Source organism: Marmota flaviventris, chromosome 9 (assembly GCF_047511675.1).
Source record: "Marmota flaviventris isolate mMarFla1 chromosome 9, mMarFla1.hap1, whole genome shotgun sequence".
NCBI classification, from domain to species: Eukaryota; Metazoa; Chordata; class Mammalia; order Rodentia; family Sciuridae; genus Marmota; species Marmota flaviventris.
In genome coordinates, this window is record NC_092506.1 from 13,825,731 (window position 1) to 13,844,916 (window position 19,186).

General features: G+C 35.6%; 2 protein-coding genes across 2 annotated transcripts; one reads left to right on the forward strand and one right to left on the reverse strand.

Annotated features, from left to right (window-relative positions):
- The first annotated feature begins 10,363 nt into the window (after window positions 1-10,363).
- On the forward strand, window positions 10,364-11,308 carry LOC114099818 (olfactory receptor 5B3-like). Its single transcript, XM_027944330.1, has one exon. The coding sequence runs from the start codon at window positions 10,367-10,369 to the stop codon at window positions 11,306-11,308; it is 942 nt and encodes a 313-aa protein (XP_027800131.1). The 5' UTR covers window positions 10,364-10,366.
- Window positions 11,309-15,924: 4,616 nt separating this feature from the next.
- On the reverse strand, window positions 15,925-18,755 carry LOC114100021 (olfactory receptor 5B3-like). The gene is made up of 2 exons (XM_027944611.2): window positions 17,853-18,755; window positions 15,925-15,951 (listed from the first exon to the last, which is right to left on the reverse strand). The coding sequence occupies exons 1-2, from the start codon at window positions 18,753-18,755 to the stop codon at window positions 15,925-15,927; spliced, it is 930 nt and encodes a 309-aa protein (XP_027800412.2).
- Between the last annotated feature and the right edge of the window lie 431 nt (window positions 18,756-19,186).

A 19,186-nucleotide genomic window follows, 5' to 3' on the forward strand; every position in this document is an offset into this window, starting at 1 on the left:
ATGCTTGGGCATAAACCCCAGAGCTCACCCAGTTATCATTTGCAAGCACACACACAAAAAAATCGAACTAAGACTTAAAAAACCCAGTCTTTGGGGGCCAGAGGGACTAACGGGACTCGGACAGAAAGACCATCGCTGTTGTCCCCCTGCACCAGACTCCTCCATCCCAGATCTAGTTCCAGCGACACAGACTTAACACATGTCACAGGTGAGTGTCTGGGACCCTTGGGTGGAGACTTAGTTAGGACTTAGAATGTGTGTCTGAAGTGTGATGAGCATTAATAAAATAGATTTGGTTGAATCTAACTGGGCCTGAGACTGAGTCTGCAGAAACCACTTGTGACACACCGAAAAACTTTTTTTTTTTCTATTTCTGTTTCTTCTATATTCCACAGTTCTACTGAAACCAGTCTTAAAAACCAAGATCAGGTCTCATTTCCCCATTGTTGAAGATAGAACACTGAGAAACGCTGAGCAAGAGCAAAAAGTTTTGTTTAAAGAATAGAACAGAGAAGGTGGGGGAGGAGGGGGTCCAGAGCTCTTGCCCAAGGGAGTAGAGGTGTCTTGCCACTTTTATAGATTTTAGATTTTCTTTTCTTTCTTCTCATGTTCCCTCCTCCCACTTTACCTATGTGATGACCAAAAGATGGAGTGACCTGTTAGAGTCTGTAAACAAGTCTGGATGGTACCTGGCAAAATGCCAGAGGGAGTGGTTTGTGAAGTAACACCAGCAAGCCATTAAGTGTGGAGATTCCTTATTGGTTGACTGATGTATCTAGTTTATGCTAATTAGATAAGCTGTGTGGAATGTATAAATACTGCTCCTGTCCTGCAATAAACGGCTCCTACTCCTGCTGTATCAACATACACAAGTTGTTCTTCACCCCCCAGTTATTTTGCCCAGCCAGCAGGGCTGCGGCAGAGACCAAAGATGTAGATAGAGCCACCAGGGGGTACTTGCTGAGAAGAACAATTCCCAGGACTCAGGTAACCTTGACAGCAGGTTGGAGGAGTGGGAAGTGCTCTGGGGATATTATGATTGTATTTCCTTTTGAATCAGCCCCCACCTTCCTGACCCAGTCATTCATTATCTGCACTCTCTGTCCTTTTGCCCCATCTCAATCCACCCTCTGTTTTAAGGGAAGTCTTACTGTTGTAGAGGAAAATGAATTACTGCTCTGGCTAGATTGGGCTGAGGGAAGGTGATGTGGAACAAGCAGTTTGAGTTTCCCTTTTTAGGACTGTTTTGGGTCATTTGAAGGGTCTGTGGTAAAATCCTGGTTCAGAAAAAAACAGGTTCTGAAAAACTTTTGGAACTAATAAATTCAGCAAAAATTGCAGGCTACAAAATGAAAATCCAATAATAAGCAACATTGCTATATCACCATAGAAAATTATCTTAAATACAAATAAAGAAAGCAATCCATTTACAATAGCAACAGTATACCTGGATATAAGTTTCACTAAAGAAGTAAAAATTTTCTATAATAAAAATTATGATATATTGATGAAAAAAATTAGTGGTCACAAAGAAATGGAATGACATCTCATGTTCCTGGATTGAAAAAAAAAGCAACATTGTTAAAATATTAAAATGTCTGTATTATCCAAAGCAACCTATATATTCAATGTCATCCCTAACAAAATGCCAAAATTATATTATTCAAACATCAAAATAGTGATATAAATACAGACACATACACCAGGGGAACAAAATAGACCAGAAGGAAACCCACACACCTACAGTCAACTGACTTGTGATAGGGGTGCTAAGACACACATTGGAGAAAAGAATTCCTTTTAAATAAATGGTGTTTGGAAAACTGAACATTCAGATGAAAAAAAATTAGGTAAGTAGAAAATGATTTCTCACCAGTTTCACAAATCAACTCAAAATGAATTAAAAAATGTAAGTGTATGTACAGAAACTATGAAGCCCATAAAAAGAACCATAGGAGAAATACTTTAACATAGGTCTGGCCAAAGAATTTTGCAGAAGACTCTTTCTCTGAAAGCAGAGAAAATAAAACCAAAAATAGACAAATGGAATTCCATCAAACTAAGAAGCTTCTGTACAGCAAAGGAAACAAGGGATTAGCAAGAAAACCTACACAATGGTAGAAAATATTTGAAACATGTACATCTGAAAAGGAAGTGATATACAGGACACAGAAGAAACTCCAAACTCTACAGAAAAAGAAAACTTTAAAGAAATGGCAAAAGGTGTTTGAAAATCCAAGACACACAAATGGCCAGCAGGTAAAGACAAAATGCTCAACTTCACTAATCATCAAGGGAAGGCAAATCAAACCAAAACGAGATACCATCTCACTACAGTAAAAATGGCCTTCTCAGAAATAACTAGCTCTGAAAAGGGTGTGGAGGGAAGGGACCTGCACACAACTGGCAGGAAAGTAAATTAACACAGCCATTGTGGAAAATTGTGGAGATTACCAAAAAAGTTAAAATAGAACTACAACATGATCCAGCCATCCCAATACTATCAATTCAAAGTAAATGAAGTCAGTATGTCAGAGAGATCTCTGCACATGTTCCTTGCAGCACTATTTACAATAAAAATAGAAACAACCTTGCAAAATAGAGTGACTGTAGATAACAATAATGTACACTACATTTCAGAAAGGTAGACAAAGGAATTTAAAGTTTTTTGATGGACAAAGAAACTATAGAGCTCAGTAATACAATCAATAACTTAGACTTATCTGACATATATAGAATATTCCAATCTTCAATGAGAGAATATACTATTTTACTCAGCAGCACATGGATCCTTCTCTAAAATAGACCATATACTAGGCCACAAAGAAACTCTTAGCAAATATAAAAAAGTAGATACACTACCCTGCATTCTATCAGATCATAATGGAATGAAATTAGAAATGAATGATAAGATAAGAAATAAAATCCACCCCAACACTTGGAGACTAAATAATATGCTATTGAATGAACAATGGGTTACAAAAGACATCAAGGAGGAGATTTAAAAGTTTTTAGAGGTGAGTGAGAACACAGATACAACATATCAAAGTCTCTGGGACACTATGAAAGCAGTTCTAAAGGGAAAGTTCATTGCATGGAGTTCATTCCTTAAAAGAACAAAAAGTCAACAAGTAAATGACTTAAAACTACATCTTAAAGTCCTAGAAAAGAAGAACAAATCAACACCAAAAGCAGCAAAAGACAGGAAATAATTAAAATCAGAGCTGAAATCAATGAAATTGAAACAATTGAAAAAAATTTGCAGAACAAAAAGTTGGTTGTTTGAAAAAATAAATTAAATTGACAGACATTAGCCATGATATCAAAGAGAAGGAGAGAGAAAACTCAGATCACTAACATACATGATGAAAAAGGAAATATCACAACAGACACTACAGAAATACAGAGGATAATTAGAAATTATTTGGAAAATCTGTACTCCAATAAAATAGAAAATATTGAAGGCATCAACAAATTTCTAGAGTCATATAGTTTGCCCAAATTAAATCATGATTATATACACAATTTAAACTGATCAATTTCAAGTGACAAAATAGCCATCAAAAGTCTACCAGCCAAGAAAAGCCCAGGACTGGATGGATACACAGCCGAATTCTAAAAGACCTTTAAAGAGGAACTAATACCAATACTCTCCAATTTATTTCAGGAAACATAAAAAGAAGCAGCACTTCCAAACTCATTCTATGATGCCAATATCACTCTGATTCCAAAACCAGGCAAAGACACAGATACACACACACACACACACACACACACACAAAACAAACAAACAAACAAAAACTTCAGACGAGTATGTCTAATGAACATAGGTGCAAAAATTCTCAATAAAATTCTGGCAAATTGAATACAAAAACATATCAAAAAGATTTTGCACCATGATCAAGTGGGATTCATCCCAGGAATGCAAGGTTGGGTCAACATACCGAAATCAATAAATGTAATTCATCATATCAATAGACTTAAAGATAATAATCAAATGATCATCTGAATAGATGCAGAAAAAGCATTTGACAAAATACAGCACCTCTTTATGTTGAAAACACTAGAAAAACTAAGGATAACAGGAACATATCTCAACATCATAAAGGCTATCTATACTAAGCCCAGGCCAACATCATTCTAAATGGAGAAAAATTGAAGGCATTCCCTCTAAAAACTGGAATAAAACAGGATGCCATCTCTCACCACTTCTATTCAACATAGTTCTTGAAACACTGGCCAGAGCAGTTAGATGAAAGAAATTATAGGTTTACACATAAGAAATGAAGAACTCTAATTGGCACTATTTGCTGATGATATGACTCTATACCTGGAAGACCCTAAAAGTTCCAGAAAACTCCTAGAACTAGTAAATGAATTCATCAAAGTAGCAGGATATAAAATCAACACCCATAAATCAAAGGCATTTCTGTATATTAGTGACAAATCCTCAGAAAGGGAAATGAGGAAAACTACTCCATTCTCTATAGTTTCTTTATTCAACTTTTGTTTGGAAGATCTATCCAGTGATGAGAAAGGTGTGTTAAAGTCCCCCAAGATTATTGTGTTGTGGTCAATTTGACTCTTGAACTTGAGAAGAATTTGTTTGATGAACATAGCTGCACCATTGTTTGGGGCATATATATTTATGATTGTTATGTCTTGTTGGTGTATGGTTCCCTTGTGTAGTATGTAATATCCATCTTTATCCCTTTTGAGTAACTTTGGCTAGAAGTCTAGTTTATTTGATATGAGGATGGAAATCCCTGCTTGCTTCCACAGTCCATGTGAGTGGTATGATTTTTCCCAACCTTTCACCATCAGTCTGTGTATGTCTTTTCCTATCAGATGAGTCTCCTGGAGGCAGCATATTGTTGGGTCTTTTTTTAAATCTAATCTTCTATCCTATGTCTTTTGATTGGTAAGTTTAAGCCATTAACATTCAGGGTTATTTTTGATACATGGTTTGTATTCCCAGCCATAATTGTTTATTTTTGTTATTTAAATTTACTTGATTTTCTTCTTCAATTAGTTTTTTCTTTAGGGTACTACTTCCCTCTGCTGATTTTCATTGTTGTTTTTGTTACTTGAATTCTTGATTGTTGCCATTCTTCCTGGAATGAGATGAAATTTCAGTGTAATTTTAATTTGTTTTTCTCCAATTGCTAGAGATGTTGAACATTTATTTATATAAATGCTGACCATTAGTATTTATTTATTTATTTTTTTGAGAAATGTCTGTTTAGTTCCTTTGCCCATTTATTGACTGGTTTATTTGTGGGTTTTTTTGTTTGTTTGGTTTGGTTTGGTTCTTTGTTTATCCTGGACATTAATGCCCTATCCAATTTGCAAGGGACAAAGATTTTCTCTATAGGCTCTTTTTTCACACTCTTGATAGTTTCCATTATTATGAAGAAGCTTTGTACTTAGATGCCATCCCAAATATTGATTTATTATTTCAATTATTATGTTTTAGGAGTCTTGTTAAGGAAGTCAGTTCCTGAGCTTTTGAGTGTTGTGCTCACATTTTCTTCTAGCATGTGCAGGATTTCTATTCTTATTCTTTGGTCTTTGATTTCACTTTGTGTTGGGTTTTGTGCAGGGTGATAGATAGAGGGTAAATTTCATTCTACTCTATGGGAATTCCTAGTTTCCCAGCACAATTTGTTGAAGGAGCTAACTTTTCTCCAACGTATGTTTTTGGCACCTTTGACATGTATGAGATAGCAGTATTTATGTGGGCTTGTCTCTGTGTCTTCTATTATATTCATGTGGTCTTTATGTCAGTTTTGGTGCCAAAACCATGCTGTTTTTATTCCTAAAGCTCTGTAGTATAATTTAAGTTCCAATATTATGACTCCTCCTGCTTTACTTTTCTTGCTAATATTGCTTTGCCTATTCTGGGCCTCTTATTTTTCCAAATAAATTTCATGACTGCTTTTTCTATTCCTATGAAGAACATCAATGCAATTTTGATGTGAAATGCATTGAATTTGTACAGTGCTTTTGGTAGTATGGCTACTTTGACAATATTCTGCCCAAACTGTATGATTCTAACAGCAGCAGAGTGGCATAAATACAGACACATACACCAGGGATTAAAATAGGCCAGAAGTAAACCCACACATTATCTTCAGACTGATTTTTGACAAGGGTGCTAAGAACACAGATTGGAGAAAGGAGAACCTTTTAAATAAGTGATGTTTGGAAACTGAAAACTCATGAAAAAAAGTATGAAACTAGACAATTATCTCTTGCCAGTTTTATAAATCAACTCAAAATGAATTAAAAGCTTAAGTATATAAATATAAACTGTGATGCTAATAGAAAGAAATGTAAGGTGAAGCTTCAACCATAAGAATTGCCAAAGAATTCTGGAGAAGACTGCCTCTACAAGAGCACAGAAAACAAATCCAAAAATAGACAAATGAGATCACATCAAACTAAGAAGCAAAAGAAACAATCAACAGATTAGCAAGAAAGCCTACAGAATGGTAGAAAATACTTGAAACTTGTACATCTGAAAAAGGATTGATATACAGAACACAGAAGAAACTCTGAAACTCAACAGAAAAAAAAATGGGATGAAAACTGGGCAATAGACATTTGAAAATGCAAGACATAAAAATGGTCAGCGGGAATATGACAAAATGCTCCAGTTCACTAATTGTCTGCAGAAGACAAATCAAAACCACAATGAGATATCACCTCACCACAGTACAAATGGCCTTCTCAAAAAAATTAAAAATAACCAGCCCTGCCTGGGAAGGATGTGGAGTAAAGGAACCCTACCCACCCTGCTCGAGGTAAAGTAGATTAGCCTGGTCAGTAAGGAGGTTATGAAAAAATTAAAAAATAGAACTACGATGTGGTACAGCAATCCCATATTGACTCTAAATTCACAGGAAATGAAGTTAGCATGTCAGGAAGACCTCTGCACCACTGTGTTCCTTGCAGCACTATTTACAATATCAGAGAGAACCATGCATATTTGGGTGACTATAGATAACAATTATGTACCATGCATTTCCAAATAGTAGACAAAAGAGTTTTAAAGTTGTTAGTATTAAAAAAATGGTAAGTGTTGGACAGTCATGTTTAACCTGACTTAACCATTAAACAATGTATACACCCACACATATATACACATATATAAACATCTCAGGTACCCATATGTATATATACTATTTTTGTTTTGCATTTATCAGTTGAAAAATAATTTTATTTTAAAAATATAATAACCACCTTGATCCCTACAGACAGGTTAATTGCTTCAACCTTAGGAAAACGGAATGTGGATGCTCAGATAGTCTCATAGGGGAAACCTCCAGAGATCTCTGAGTTTCTATAATTCTCTCCAGATCTCTATGCATTAGCCTCTGAAATCTCAGTATGACTAAACAATATTGTCATTTAAGAAGGGACACATGCATGCCATTCCCCACTCTATGTCTTTCATCTGAATGACAATTGTTGTTAGTGCAAACAACCCTTCTTCTGAAGTGAGTATTTCCTGTGAGCCTTCAATCAAGATCAGAGAAACAGAAGATAAAAATCACATGGATTTATTTTTAAATGACAATACCTTCACCACGTTTTATGGACCTCTCTTGTTTATTATTTACAAAGATGATCTATGAATTGTGAGAGAAGTTGCTGATCATCTTTGTATTACAAATAAGAAGGAGGTAAGTAGTTTTCCACAAAGCACAGCAAGAATTTGTAGATTCAGAAGTTGACCAGTGTTAATATTGCTGCCTCCATTTTCCCCTCCTTGGAGAAGTTGGAATGTTTTGATCATGACCTGAGAGAAAGTTCTAACAGTACCTATGCAAAATTGCACATCTGGTTTTCATATTTCAAAATCACTCTTCTGGATGGACTCCTCTTTCATCTGTAACAAAGTGTTAAACTTCTATAATTCATAAACATTTAAGTAAGAAATGGAATTCATTCAAAAGCAGTAGGTTGTCAAACCTCCTATGAGTTATTTGCAAATAGAAAGAGATGCTTTCAAAATATTTCTAAAATAATGATGTAAATCTGGGGTCTAAAGTTCAAAATGGTGGGCATGATACATTCAATGATTTATATAACAAATCATGCTTCTTTCTGAAGACACGAATCAAAATTAAGAGGTGAAGCTTTATTTATTTGTGATATGATCTTATTCACTATACATTTGTACCTCATTAGGGATTAAAAGATAATCACACACAAAACAACCCTAAAACTCAGAATAGTGAAATGATCCTTCTTTCAACCACAAAAGGGTCCTAAGTGAATTAACATGCTCTGATCTGCATTACAACACTTTCATAATCATCATTTTTTTCTCAGGAGGTGAATTTAACTTGGAAATCTCAAACCTTCCTCATACTCTCTATTTAACTTTGAATACCTTTTAAAATCCTGCTTCCTTACTGTGCAGTAGGAATAAGCACATGGCCTAACTTACACATGCACACTTACTTGTAAATACGTTATAATTTTAATGTGTTATTCTTCTAGAAAATATGTTCTAGAGCACGGTGTATGGTAAATGTGATCATGTGTGTGAAGACTGGCAACTACAATGTCTTCAGTGTCAGGTTCATAAATTGAAGTGACTAAAGGCTTAGGAGAGAAATGTTAAGGAATAATAGTGACTTCAAAAAAATGAAAGTTACTGTTATGACATAGAAACAAATTCAAATAAAATATTGTACAATGGGGATGTTACAATAAAGTTAGTGACCTAATGACAGGCCATAAAATGAAAAATTTCAATACTGTGTCTCTATTGTTTGGCTATTTGATGACAGCAATAAGGGTAAGAATGAGTTTTAAGAACAACAGACTCTTACACAAGCTAAAATATGGATTTCAAGGAAGAAATTTTTAACAACAGTGGCTCACATGGAATTTAGGAACAGCAATCACATGCTTGGTTAAGGGCAGACTGAGAAACACTGACCATCACACAATATTACAGTGACTCTGAATGGGGAAGAAGGTAAATTGGGAGGAGAAGCTTCAAGAATTCTTTTATCTCACTGAGGACTGAAGGCCTGCTTGTTGGCAACCACTTTGAGCAAACCAAGATGAGCTGTTATCCCATCCTAATAATAATGTGATGTTAACATTTCGAAGTTTTTTTTAGCATTTTATTGTATTTTATGTATTTACTATCTTAATTAATTCTCACAATAATACCTCAAAGTAGGTCTCATTGCTTTCTTGATCCTATAGGTAGAAATATGATATTCAGGTGAGATGGTTCAGAACCAGTATCACTCAGGTGGAAACGGTAAGTGTGATATGTGTCTCTCCCAGGGACCTGAGCTCTGTGCCTGCTACTTTTGAGGATATGCCTTTGCCCAGAAATGCACCTGCAAGATAAGCCTGCTCCCACTACCACAGTTATCCAACTGCATCTACTATGCAAAGAGATGTGCTACAGTGGTTTAGAAGGGAAACTTCTCTTCAAGCTAATCAATAGTTAATGCTTAAAACCACACCATCCATGTCAACATTTGCAGACTTGATGCTGAGAGCTCCAGGCAATTTTACCATTCAACCCAGACCTTGTTAATTCATTGAGGACACTATTGTCATTGAAAAAAGGGGTCATTTCAACTATTCTGAATTTTTGTTTTATTTGTTTTGTTTTACCTCCAATGAGAGGAGAATGGAATTATCATCTAATCAACCATTGTCTTATTCACTGTGAAATCTCAAATGCTGAGTTTGAACCAAAGGAGATAATGAGTCATTTTAAGCTCAGTTAAACACAGTTTTATTTAAATTCACTTCAGAACTTTGGATTTAGATTTATTATTACATTTATTATACATTGAAGGGTTGCTGAGATCATCAATTAATATTTTTGCAAATAGGAATAACTTAACTTCTTCTGCTGTATAATTTATATGAATGTGACAACCAACCAAACTCATAGTATTTTGAAGAGAAGAATGTTGAACACACACCTCAAATGTCTACAGCAGTTCTTGCAGGTGAGCAACATGGAAGTCTTAGCTTTTACTGAGCTCAAGAGAAGTTGATTCATAAATAGATACATCCAGGCAAGTCATATTTATCATTTTGAGTTGTTTGTGACTTAACAAATGTTTAAGATTTTATCATTGTTCACATGATCCAATGAATTCCTGAGATTCATGTTATGCAGCACTATAATATAATTAATGCATTCAATTTTATTATGAAGTTCATAATTTTTCCAGACAATCTTGAAATACTAGTTGTTTCTACAGTACCAGAATACATCTTATGCTATAATTTCCAATTTTATTTCATTTCTTTTTCTTCTTCTTTTTTTTTTTCTAGTGGTTATAGGGCATGCAGTTACTCGGAGATAACTCTGATGGAGAACAGGACAGAAGTGACACACTTCATCCTGCTGGGACTAACCAATGACCCAGGTCTGCAGCTTCCCCTCTTTGTGACTTTCCTCTTTATCTACTCCATCACTCTGGCTGGGAACCTGGGGATGATCCTGTTGATTCTCTTGGACTCCCGTCTCCACACTCCCATGTACTTTTACCTCGGTAACTTATCTCTAGTGGATTGTTGTTACTCTTCAGCTGTCACTCCCACAGTCATGGCTGGGCTCCTTCTAGGAGACAAGGTCATCTCCTACAATGCATGTGCTACTCAGATGTTTCTCTTTGCAGTCTTTGCTACTGTGGAAAATTGTCTCTTGGCCTCAATGGCCTATGATCGCTATGCAGCCGTGTGTAAGCCCCTGCACTACACCACCACCATGACAAGTGTGTGTACTTGGCTGATTTCAGGCTCATATGTCATTGGTTTCCTAAATGCCTCCATCTACACTGGAGACACATTCAGTCTCACCTTCTGCAAGTCCAATGTGGTCCACCATTTTTTTTGTGACATTCCAGCAGTCATGGTTCTCTCTTGCTCTGATAGACACGTGAATGAGCTGCTTCTAGTGTACATTGTGAGTTTCAACATCATTTTTGCTCTTCTGGTAATCTGGATATCTTACACGCTCATTTTTATCAGCATCTTAAAGATGCACTCAGCTTCAGGGCATCGGAAGGCTATATCCACCTGTGCCTCCCACTTCACTGCAGTCTGTATTTTCTATGGGACTGTTATCTTCATGTATTTACAGCCCAGCTCCAGTCACTCCATGGACACTGATAAAATTGCATCTGTGTTCTACACTATGGTCATCCCCATGCTCAATCCTGTGGTCTACAGCCTGAGGAACAAGGAGGTCAAAAGTGCTTTCTTAAAGCTCAAAAATTCATTAAATTTTTGGAATCAAAATAAACTTTAGGATCTTGATTTTACCCTTGTGATATGCACTATTCCTGGATTCATCCCTATCAAATCTTCATGTACTGAGTTACACTGAGATTACACTAATGTTACACTCTTGTCGTGATACCCTTACTTCTGTAAACCTTTATTTACTGGGAAAAAGGAAATATTATACCCAGAAATAAATACCTGAGTGAGAATGACTAAATTATCTTGGGATCTTCTTGTCAAAACCCTCATTAAGTGTTTTTATGTATTCACTCATTTCACATGTAAACTTTGTACCACATGTTAACACACACATATGTAGAACAAGTGCAGAAAATAGCCCACAAACAGAAAAAATGGAGCAGGTGTCTTATGCTATCACTCACATAAGGGTGTGGTGAATTTGTCAGAATTAAATGTAATGTAACTGTGGTGGTTAATTTTATGTGTTGATTTGACTGGATTCCCAGATAGCTGGGAAAATACTTTTCCTTTTATGTTGGTGATTGTGTTTCTGATAGAGTCTAGTATTTAAAACAGTGGATGTAGGTAAAAAGATCTGTCCTCATTAATGTACATGTCTATCATCCAATCCAACGAGGGCTCACCCAAATAGAACAAATGAGTAGAGGAAGGGCAAATTCTCCACTCCTCTCTATTTCCCTCTCTCTCTTTTAACTGAGACATCCATCTTCTCTCACTCTATGATCTGTCCTCTGATCTGTTCCTGAATCTTGGGCCTTAGGTCTTCCTTCAAGAGTAGCATCAGCTACTTTACCTTCTTTTTAGAGCTTTGAATAAACCACTTGCTTTCCTTTTTCTCCAGCTTAAATATAGCACATTAAGGAACTTTACAGCCTCTACAATTACAAAAGGCAATACCCATAATAAATTTCCTCTTATATGAAAATAATATATAAATAAAGGATATGTATATATAAATTTATTATATATATATATATATATATATATATATATATATATCCTTTGATAAAACATTATATACTCAAGTTTAACAAACATAATATAATATATTGATTGGGTATTATAATACAAATTTTGGCTGATATTTTTCTAATTTTTCACTATCATTCTAATAGTTCTATTTTGAGAAGAAAAATATGCTATATAACTATATGCTATATATGCACTTTATTAGTGCAGTTTAACAAGAGATGCAAAAATGGTGGCATCTCATATGAATTCATATTTCTCTTTGACTAAGTCCTTCTCACAAGCAAGATAGCCATATTTTAATTTTCAAAAGGATAAAATAGACAATAAGAAAATTCCGGGGAAATGAAAGTATATTTAACATACTGATGTATTACTACAAACTTTCAGAGTATTTAAAAATTAAAGTTTGTAGTGGAACTGTATTACCTCAAACTTTCAGACTACTAAGTAAGCATTTTGCTTTTGGCAAATTCTTTGAGATTGTTAATGTTAAATCGGACCATTCATTTTTATTTCAGTTGAGTTGTGTTCTCTCTTATCACAACTCCAAGCATGCTCCTGCCTGAGGGCCTTTGAGAGCCTTGTTCCCTGAGGCAATGCCCTCACTCCATTCAGGTCTTTGCTTCAATGTCACCCTGTCATGGAGTCCTTCCCTGACCACCTGCATGAAATAGTCACTCTTCACTCACCACGTAAGATGATCCCTCCTCCTATGTCTTCATAGTTCTTATCAACCTTCTCCCAGTATACATTTGTTCAGCTATATCTTATTTATCTCCCCCAACTAGAATGTCAACTCTGAGAAGAGTGACTTTGTTATGCTCTCATGATCATCAGCACCTGCATAAATGTTTTACAGTCGATTCTAATAAATATTTATTAAATGAATAAATAAAATCATTGTGTTAATTGTACTGAGTTTAATATTTTGAAGCTTTGAGTCTTTTTTTAGGATATGAATCCTGCATAATGAAAACCTTCTAGATCAACATTCAGTGCATTTGAAGAGGCACAGCTAATTTTCTGTTTTGCTGGAACAATATTTTTCTGCATTGCCACTCAATCTCACACTCCTTATTTATAGGAAAAATGCCTCCCTTAAATCCCAACATCAAGTCAGTCATTCCAAACCTCTTATAATGTTTAGTAGGAAGTGTTGTCTCATTAAGAGACAAGCGATATATTATAGAAGTATTATCTTATAATCATAAAACACATGAAATATAAATTAGAGTATTCTTATCTGATTATGTTTGAACAATTACTATTCATATACAATTTATATGATAAATGGAAATGATCCTAAATTCTAAGTAGAATATAAACTTGATAATATTTGCCATTAGAAAAAAATAAAGTACATTCAACATTTTAATAGAAAACACAACCTTCTTATTTCAATCTTCAGGGAGCTACATAGTAAGCAAAACCTATACCTAGGAACACGTCTCCATGTGTGATTTGCAACTCCTATAAATTAGGAGGCCTCAGCATTGTTTCATTTGTAGTTTTGGATCAAATGTACAATAATGGTCTTGCTGTTCCTTGTGCAGCTGTGTAATATAAAACAAGTATTCACTTCTCTTCTATAGTCCTGGTTCTAGGGAAATCACTCCTAATTATCATTGTAAGGATTATTTAATTGTATAGTTTCAGAGGATTTATGGAAAATTATGAGAGACTGTGTAATGCTGCCATATGACACTGTGGCAGCACAATGATGGATCCCAAAGAGATCCAAGTCCCAATTCTGAAACTTTCAGTGTTCCTCTATGTGGCTCTGAAGGACTCTGTAGATGTGAGCAAGTTAAGGATTTGAAGAATAAGAGTTGAGGAAAACCTTTAGGGTAAAGGAGGAATCAGGAGGAGGGAGCATGGGAAGGAGTAGGAAGATACTGGAGAGGAGATTGGCCAAATTAAGTTTCCCTGTATATACAAAGACACCACTATGAAACTCACCATTCTGTGTAATTAATGCACACCAATAAAAAGAAATTTTTAAAAAAGAATATGATGTCATCCAGGATTATCTCTGTGAGTCCTAAAAATATAGAGAAAAAAAGGTAGGGGGGAATCCCACGAAAATAGAAGAGAGATCAGTGGAATGGAGGAAGGGGATTGAAGAGGAGGGAGAAGGGATGGGAAAAGAGAGCAATGGTGGAATGAAGCTGACCAAACTACTGTGTGTGTGTGTGTGTGTGTGTGTGTGTATGAATGTATCACAGTGAGTTTCCTCTTTGGGTATATCTATAATGCACTAATTTTAAAGAGCTATAAACACATAGAAGAAAGACCAGTAGAATGAGGAAAGGGAGCAAGTGAGGGAGGAGAAGAGGGAAAGAGGATGTACTGGGAATTGAAATGGTGCGAATTATGTTTCATGCTTGTATAATTATGTCAAAATGAACCCCAATGTTATGTGTAATTATAAGGCACTAATAAAAATGAAAAAAATTTCTTGTATCCTTATGAAATACAGTTAGAAACATTTAACCATAGGCAAAACAAGATTCCACAAAGTCACCAGGGTGACAAACCGAAGCCATGTGACCAGAGGGCATGAAATTCCACAACCCATGGAGGATGGTAGAGGCAAGAAACAGCAGTGTCCCTGGAGCCCATGAAGGGACCATGGCTCTGAGAGACCATTGATTCTGCTCGTGGAGATGATTTCACACTTCTGGTTTCCTTAACTGTGGAAGAAAAAATATGTGCTGTTGTAAACCTCCACCTTTCAGTACTTTGTTAACAGCAGTCACTGGAATTAATACAAATCCTCACCAGGTGTTATCCATGTGATAATTTTTATTACTATGGCACATTTGCTTAGGGGAATTCACCAGGAAAATCCTGGAATTTCATTTGTTGGGAAGTTATTTGTGATTGATTCACTCTCTACACTTGTAGATATATTCAGATTTCCTTTTTCTCTACAGTCGGTTTTAGTAGTGTGTATTCCAGGAATTTGAATTTTATCTGTTATCCAGTTTGTTGGTATGCAGCTATATATAATATTTTGTTATATTATTTTTATAAGGGCAGACATGATATCCTTGCTTTCACTTATTAATTTAATAATTTGAGTTTTCTCTTTTTTCATAGTCTATAGAGTTTTATCATTTTGAATAATCTTTCCAAATAATCAATTTTTTGTTGATTTTTATTATTATTTTATTACATTCTGTTTTGTTTATTCTGCTCTAATCATAGTTCCTTCTTTGTGCTCCTTCAGATTCTGTTTTCACAGTTAATTCTTAAAGTTTCAAGTTAGCTTAAACACTTGAGATTATTTTTTATTTTTTGTCACTTAGAGTTATAAATTTCCTATGACCACTGTGTCTGCTTCCTATCACAAAACGGGATATGTTGTTCTTTCAAATTTGTTTTTCTATAACTATTTTTACATTTCTTTTGATGTATTTTTTACTGAATGATTATAGATGAGTTTGTTCTTCACTTTTATGTGAATATTTAATATTTTCCTTGTTACTTATTTCTAGTGCCATTGCATTGTGATTGGTGAAGCTGTTTTATCTGAGTTAAATCTTTAAAGCTTATTCAGACTGGGTTTTCAGCCTAATATAGGGTTTGTCAAACTGACTGATTCATAGGCAATTTGGAATTCCACTGCTCTTGGGAACAGTACTCTGTATATATCTGTTTGTATGGCTTACATTGTGGGTTTGCTCACATGCTCTGCTTCTTATTGATTATCTCTAGCTATTGTATTCATTATTGAAATGGGGGTACCGAGGTCTTCAGCCCTCATTGCAGAACCATTTAGTTCTGTTGTCAACATTTGCTTTTATATTCTGGGCCTCTGGTGTGTGTGTGTGTGTGTGTGTGTGTGTATACACATGTTTATATATACACATTTATATATTATCTACACTCACTTTCCTAATTAATTGTCCCTGTTATCAATATACGATGTCTTATTTCACTCTTCTAAGAACAATTTTTGACTGCCAGTCTATTCTATTATTAGTATCATCATACTAAAAAGAAACCTGCTTTGGTTTCCATTGGTATGGTGTATATATATATATATATATATTTTTTTTCCCTCCTTTTACTTCCAATTTGTTTCTTTCAATGCAAACAGATGTTTATAGGCATGATTCAGGTTAATTCTATTTTTCTTATAAATTCTTTCAAATCTTTATTTTAATTGGTGAGTTTACACTTAAGTTCCTAATGAAAATGAAGCATTTACATCTCCATTTTGGTATTTGGTATATATACAAGTGTGTGCACGTGCACACCTGTGTACAGAGGCAAAGAGGTAAAAATGGGGAGAGATAGAATTAGAAACAGAGGAAAAAAGCAGAGAGAGGCATTTGTCATTGGGAATTGACTGTGCACACTTCTGGAGGTGAGCAAGTCCAAATCAGTAAGCTTGGAGAGTTAACAAAGGATGAAGAATTGAAGGCTGCCTTTCAATGTGAGGCAGAGATGTAGGAAAGCTCATGATTCAATCCATCCAAAGGTTAGGATCGATCACCATTAATTTTTTCATTGCCTGGTGGTTCAGAGACATGAGGAACACAAAGTGATTAAGCAGCAATTTTAACTTCCAGTTCAATAGAATCACTCTCATATCTCCTGGAGAAGCATTTCTCACTCCCATTGATGTCACTTCCATTTTTACCTATTTCTGGATCTATGAATCTTGACAATGAAAGAAACAAAATCATTTGTTGATAACAATTCTGAGCATATTGGGTAAGAAGAAAACATCTGGAATAAAGGAGATCCCTTAGGACTTCTCTCAGTATAAATGTGCCTTGTGATTAAGTATAAAGGAAAATTATAACAATTCAATTAAAACAGAACAACTAATATCCCAGATCCTTCAGAAATGAAGTTTTGGATATTCCCACCAAGTAAGAACATGACCAGCTGATGTGCTTGCTAAAGCTAAAGGTAATAACAGAATGATTAGCAGAAGAGGGCAGCTATGAATACCAGTTCTGACTAAAACACCATTAAATAAATTAAATTTGCTATTGTAATGAATATCTCTTCTTTATTTTGTTATTGATATATGTGTGCTTGCCTCCTTGTATAATCTATTTCTTCCCTATGTAATCCCATTATCATGAAACACAAGATGTGTTGACTTAGATCATATTATTTGGATATCTCAATGCAGTAAAGTTGAACACATGAAATTCACCACCACAAAGAACCACATTACATGTAATTCTGGTAAATCATCTACATCCATGGGTACCTGTCATCACGGGATGCCTGCATGCATTTCTTCTATTTATGGGCCCATTAGAGTCCATATTATGTACATTTGCATTTGAATGTGGTAGAAAGAAACCACATGTAAAATGAATGGATGCATTAATATCTTTAAAAAATGGGGGTTTTGACAAGCTGGTCCTAAGATATTGTAACCATTCTCTTTTAGGTACTAATTTCAAGAAATAATACTTGCAGATCTAAGGATATCATTTCTAGAACTTAACTTCAGTGTGGTCCATAAAATGTCTACATACATGGAAAAGAGCTAAGTGAAATATATCCAGAAATCATGCATCCACAAAGTAAAGACAAAACTTCTAAAGATTATTTTTCTTCCAACAAATAAAAATATCCTTGACCTTTAGGAATGCACTCTTTACCTCCTTGTTCCTGAGGCTGTAGACCACAGGGTTCAGCATGGGGATGACCATAGTGTAGAACACAGATGCAATTTTGTCTGTGTCCATGGAGTGACTGGAGCTGGGCTGCAAGTACATGAAGATACTTGTCCCGTAGAAAATAGAGACTGCAGTGAAGTGGGAGGCACAGGTGGACATAGCCTTCCTATGTCCTGAGCGTGAGTGCATCTTTAAGATGGTGACAAAAATGAATATGTAGGATATCCAGATAACTAGGAGCGCAAAAAAGATACAGAAACTCACAATATAAATAAGAACCAGTTCACTAATGTGTCTGTCAGAGCAAGAGAGAACCATGACTGCTGGAATATCACAGAAAAAATGGTGGATCACATGGGACAAACAGAAGGACAGACTGAATGTGTCTCCAATATGGATGGAGGCATTTAGGAAACCAATCACATAGGAGCCTGTGACCAGACTTGCACACACACTTCCTGTCATGATGCTGGTGTAGTGCAAGGGCTTACACACTGCTACATAGCGATCGTAGGCCATTGAGGCCAACAGGTAGTTTTCCACAGTAACCAGAGCTGCAAAAAAGTACATCTGAGCAGCACAAGCATTGTAGGAGATGACCTGGTGTCCTATCAAGAGCCCAGCCATGACTGTGGGAGTGACAGAAGAAGAGGAACAAAAGTCCACCAGAGACAGGTTACCCAGGAAAAAGTACATGGGAGTGTGGAGACGGGAGTCCAAGAGAATCAACAGGATCATCCCCAGGTTCCCAAGCAGAGTGATGGTGTAGATGAGGAGGAAGGTCACAAAGAGGGGAAATTGCAGACCAGGGTCATTGGTCAGTCCCAGCAGGATGAAGTGTGTCACTTCTGTCCTGTTCTCCATTGATGTTTTCTGAGAATCCTACATGGTCTGTAACAACATCAGCAACAAAGAACAGAATGACAAAGAATTTGAATCAAAAATGGAAAGTATAATTACAACATGTAACTATACTTTACAATACTGCCAGTATAACAATAACCTGTACTTGGAATATTTCCAGAAAAGCATGTTCTTGAAAAACCATGAATGCATTACTTGCATGCAGGGTACCATACCCTTGAATCTGTAGAATCTTAATTATGTATGCAATTTTGAAATTTTATCACTTGTGGACAATTTAATTGCTTGATGAAAATTAATTGTATGACTCTATGGGCCAGTTCACTACTGATGACCTAGTAAAAGCTGACTCTTCCTTGTTGCCCACCTGCCTGGAACTGCTGTAGGCCCTGTGGATGTATATCCACTGTCTCCTCCCAAGAACATTATGA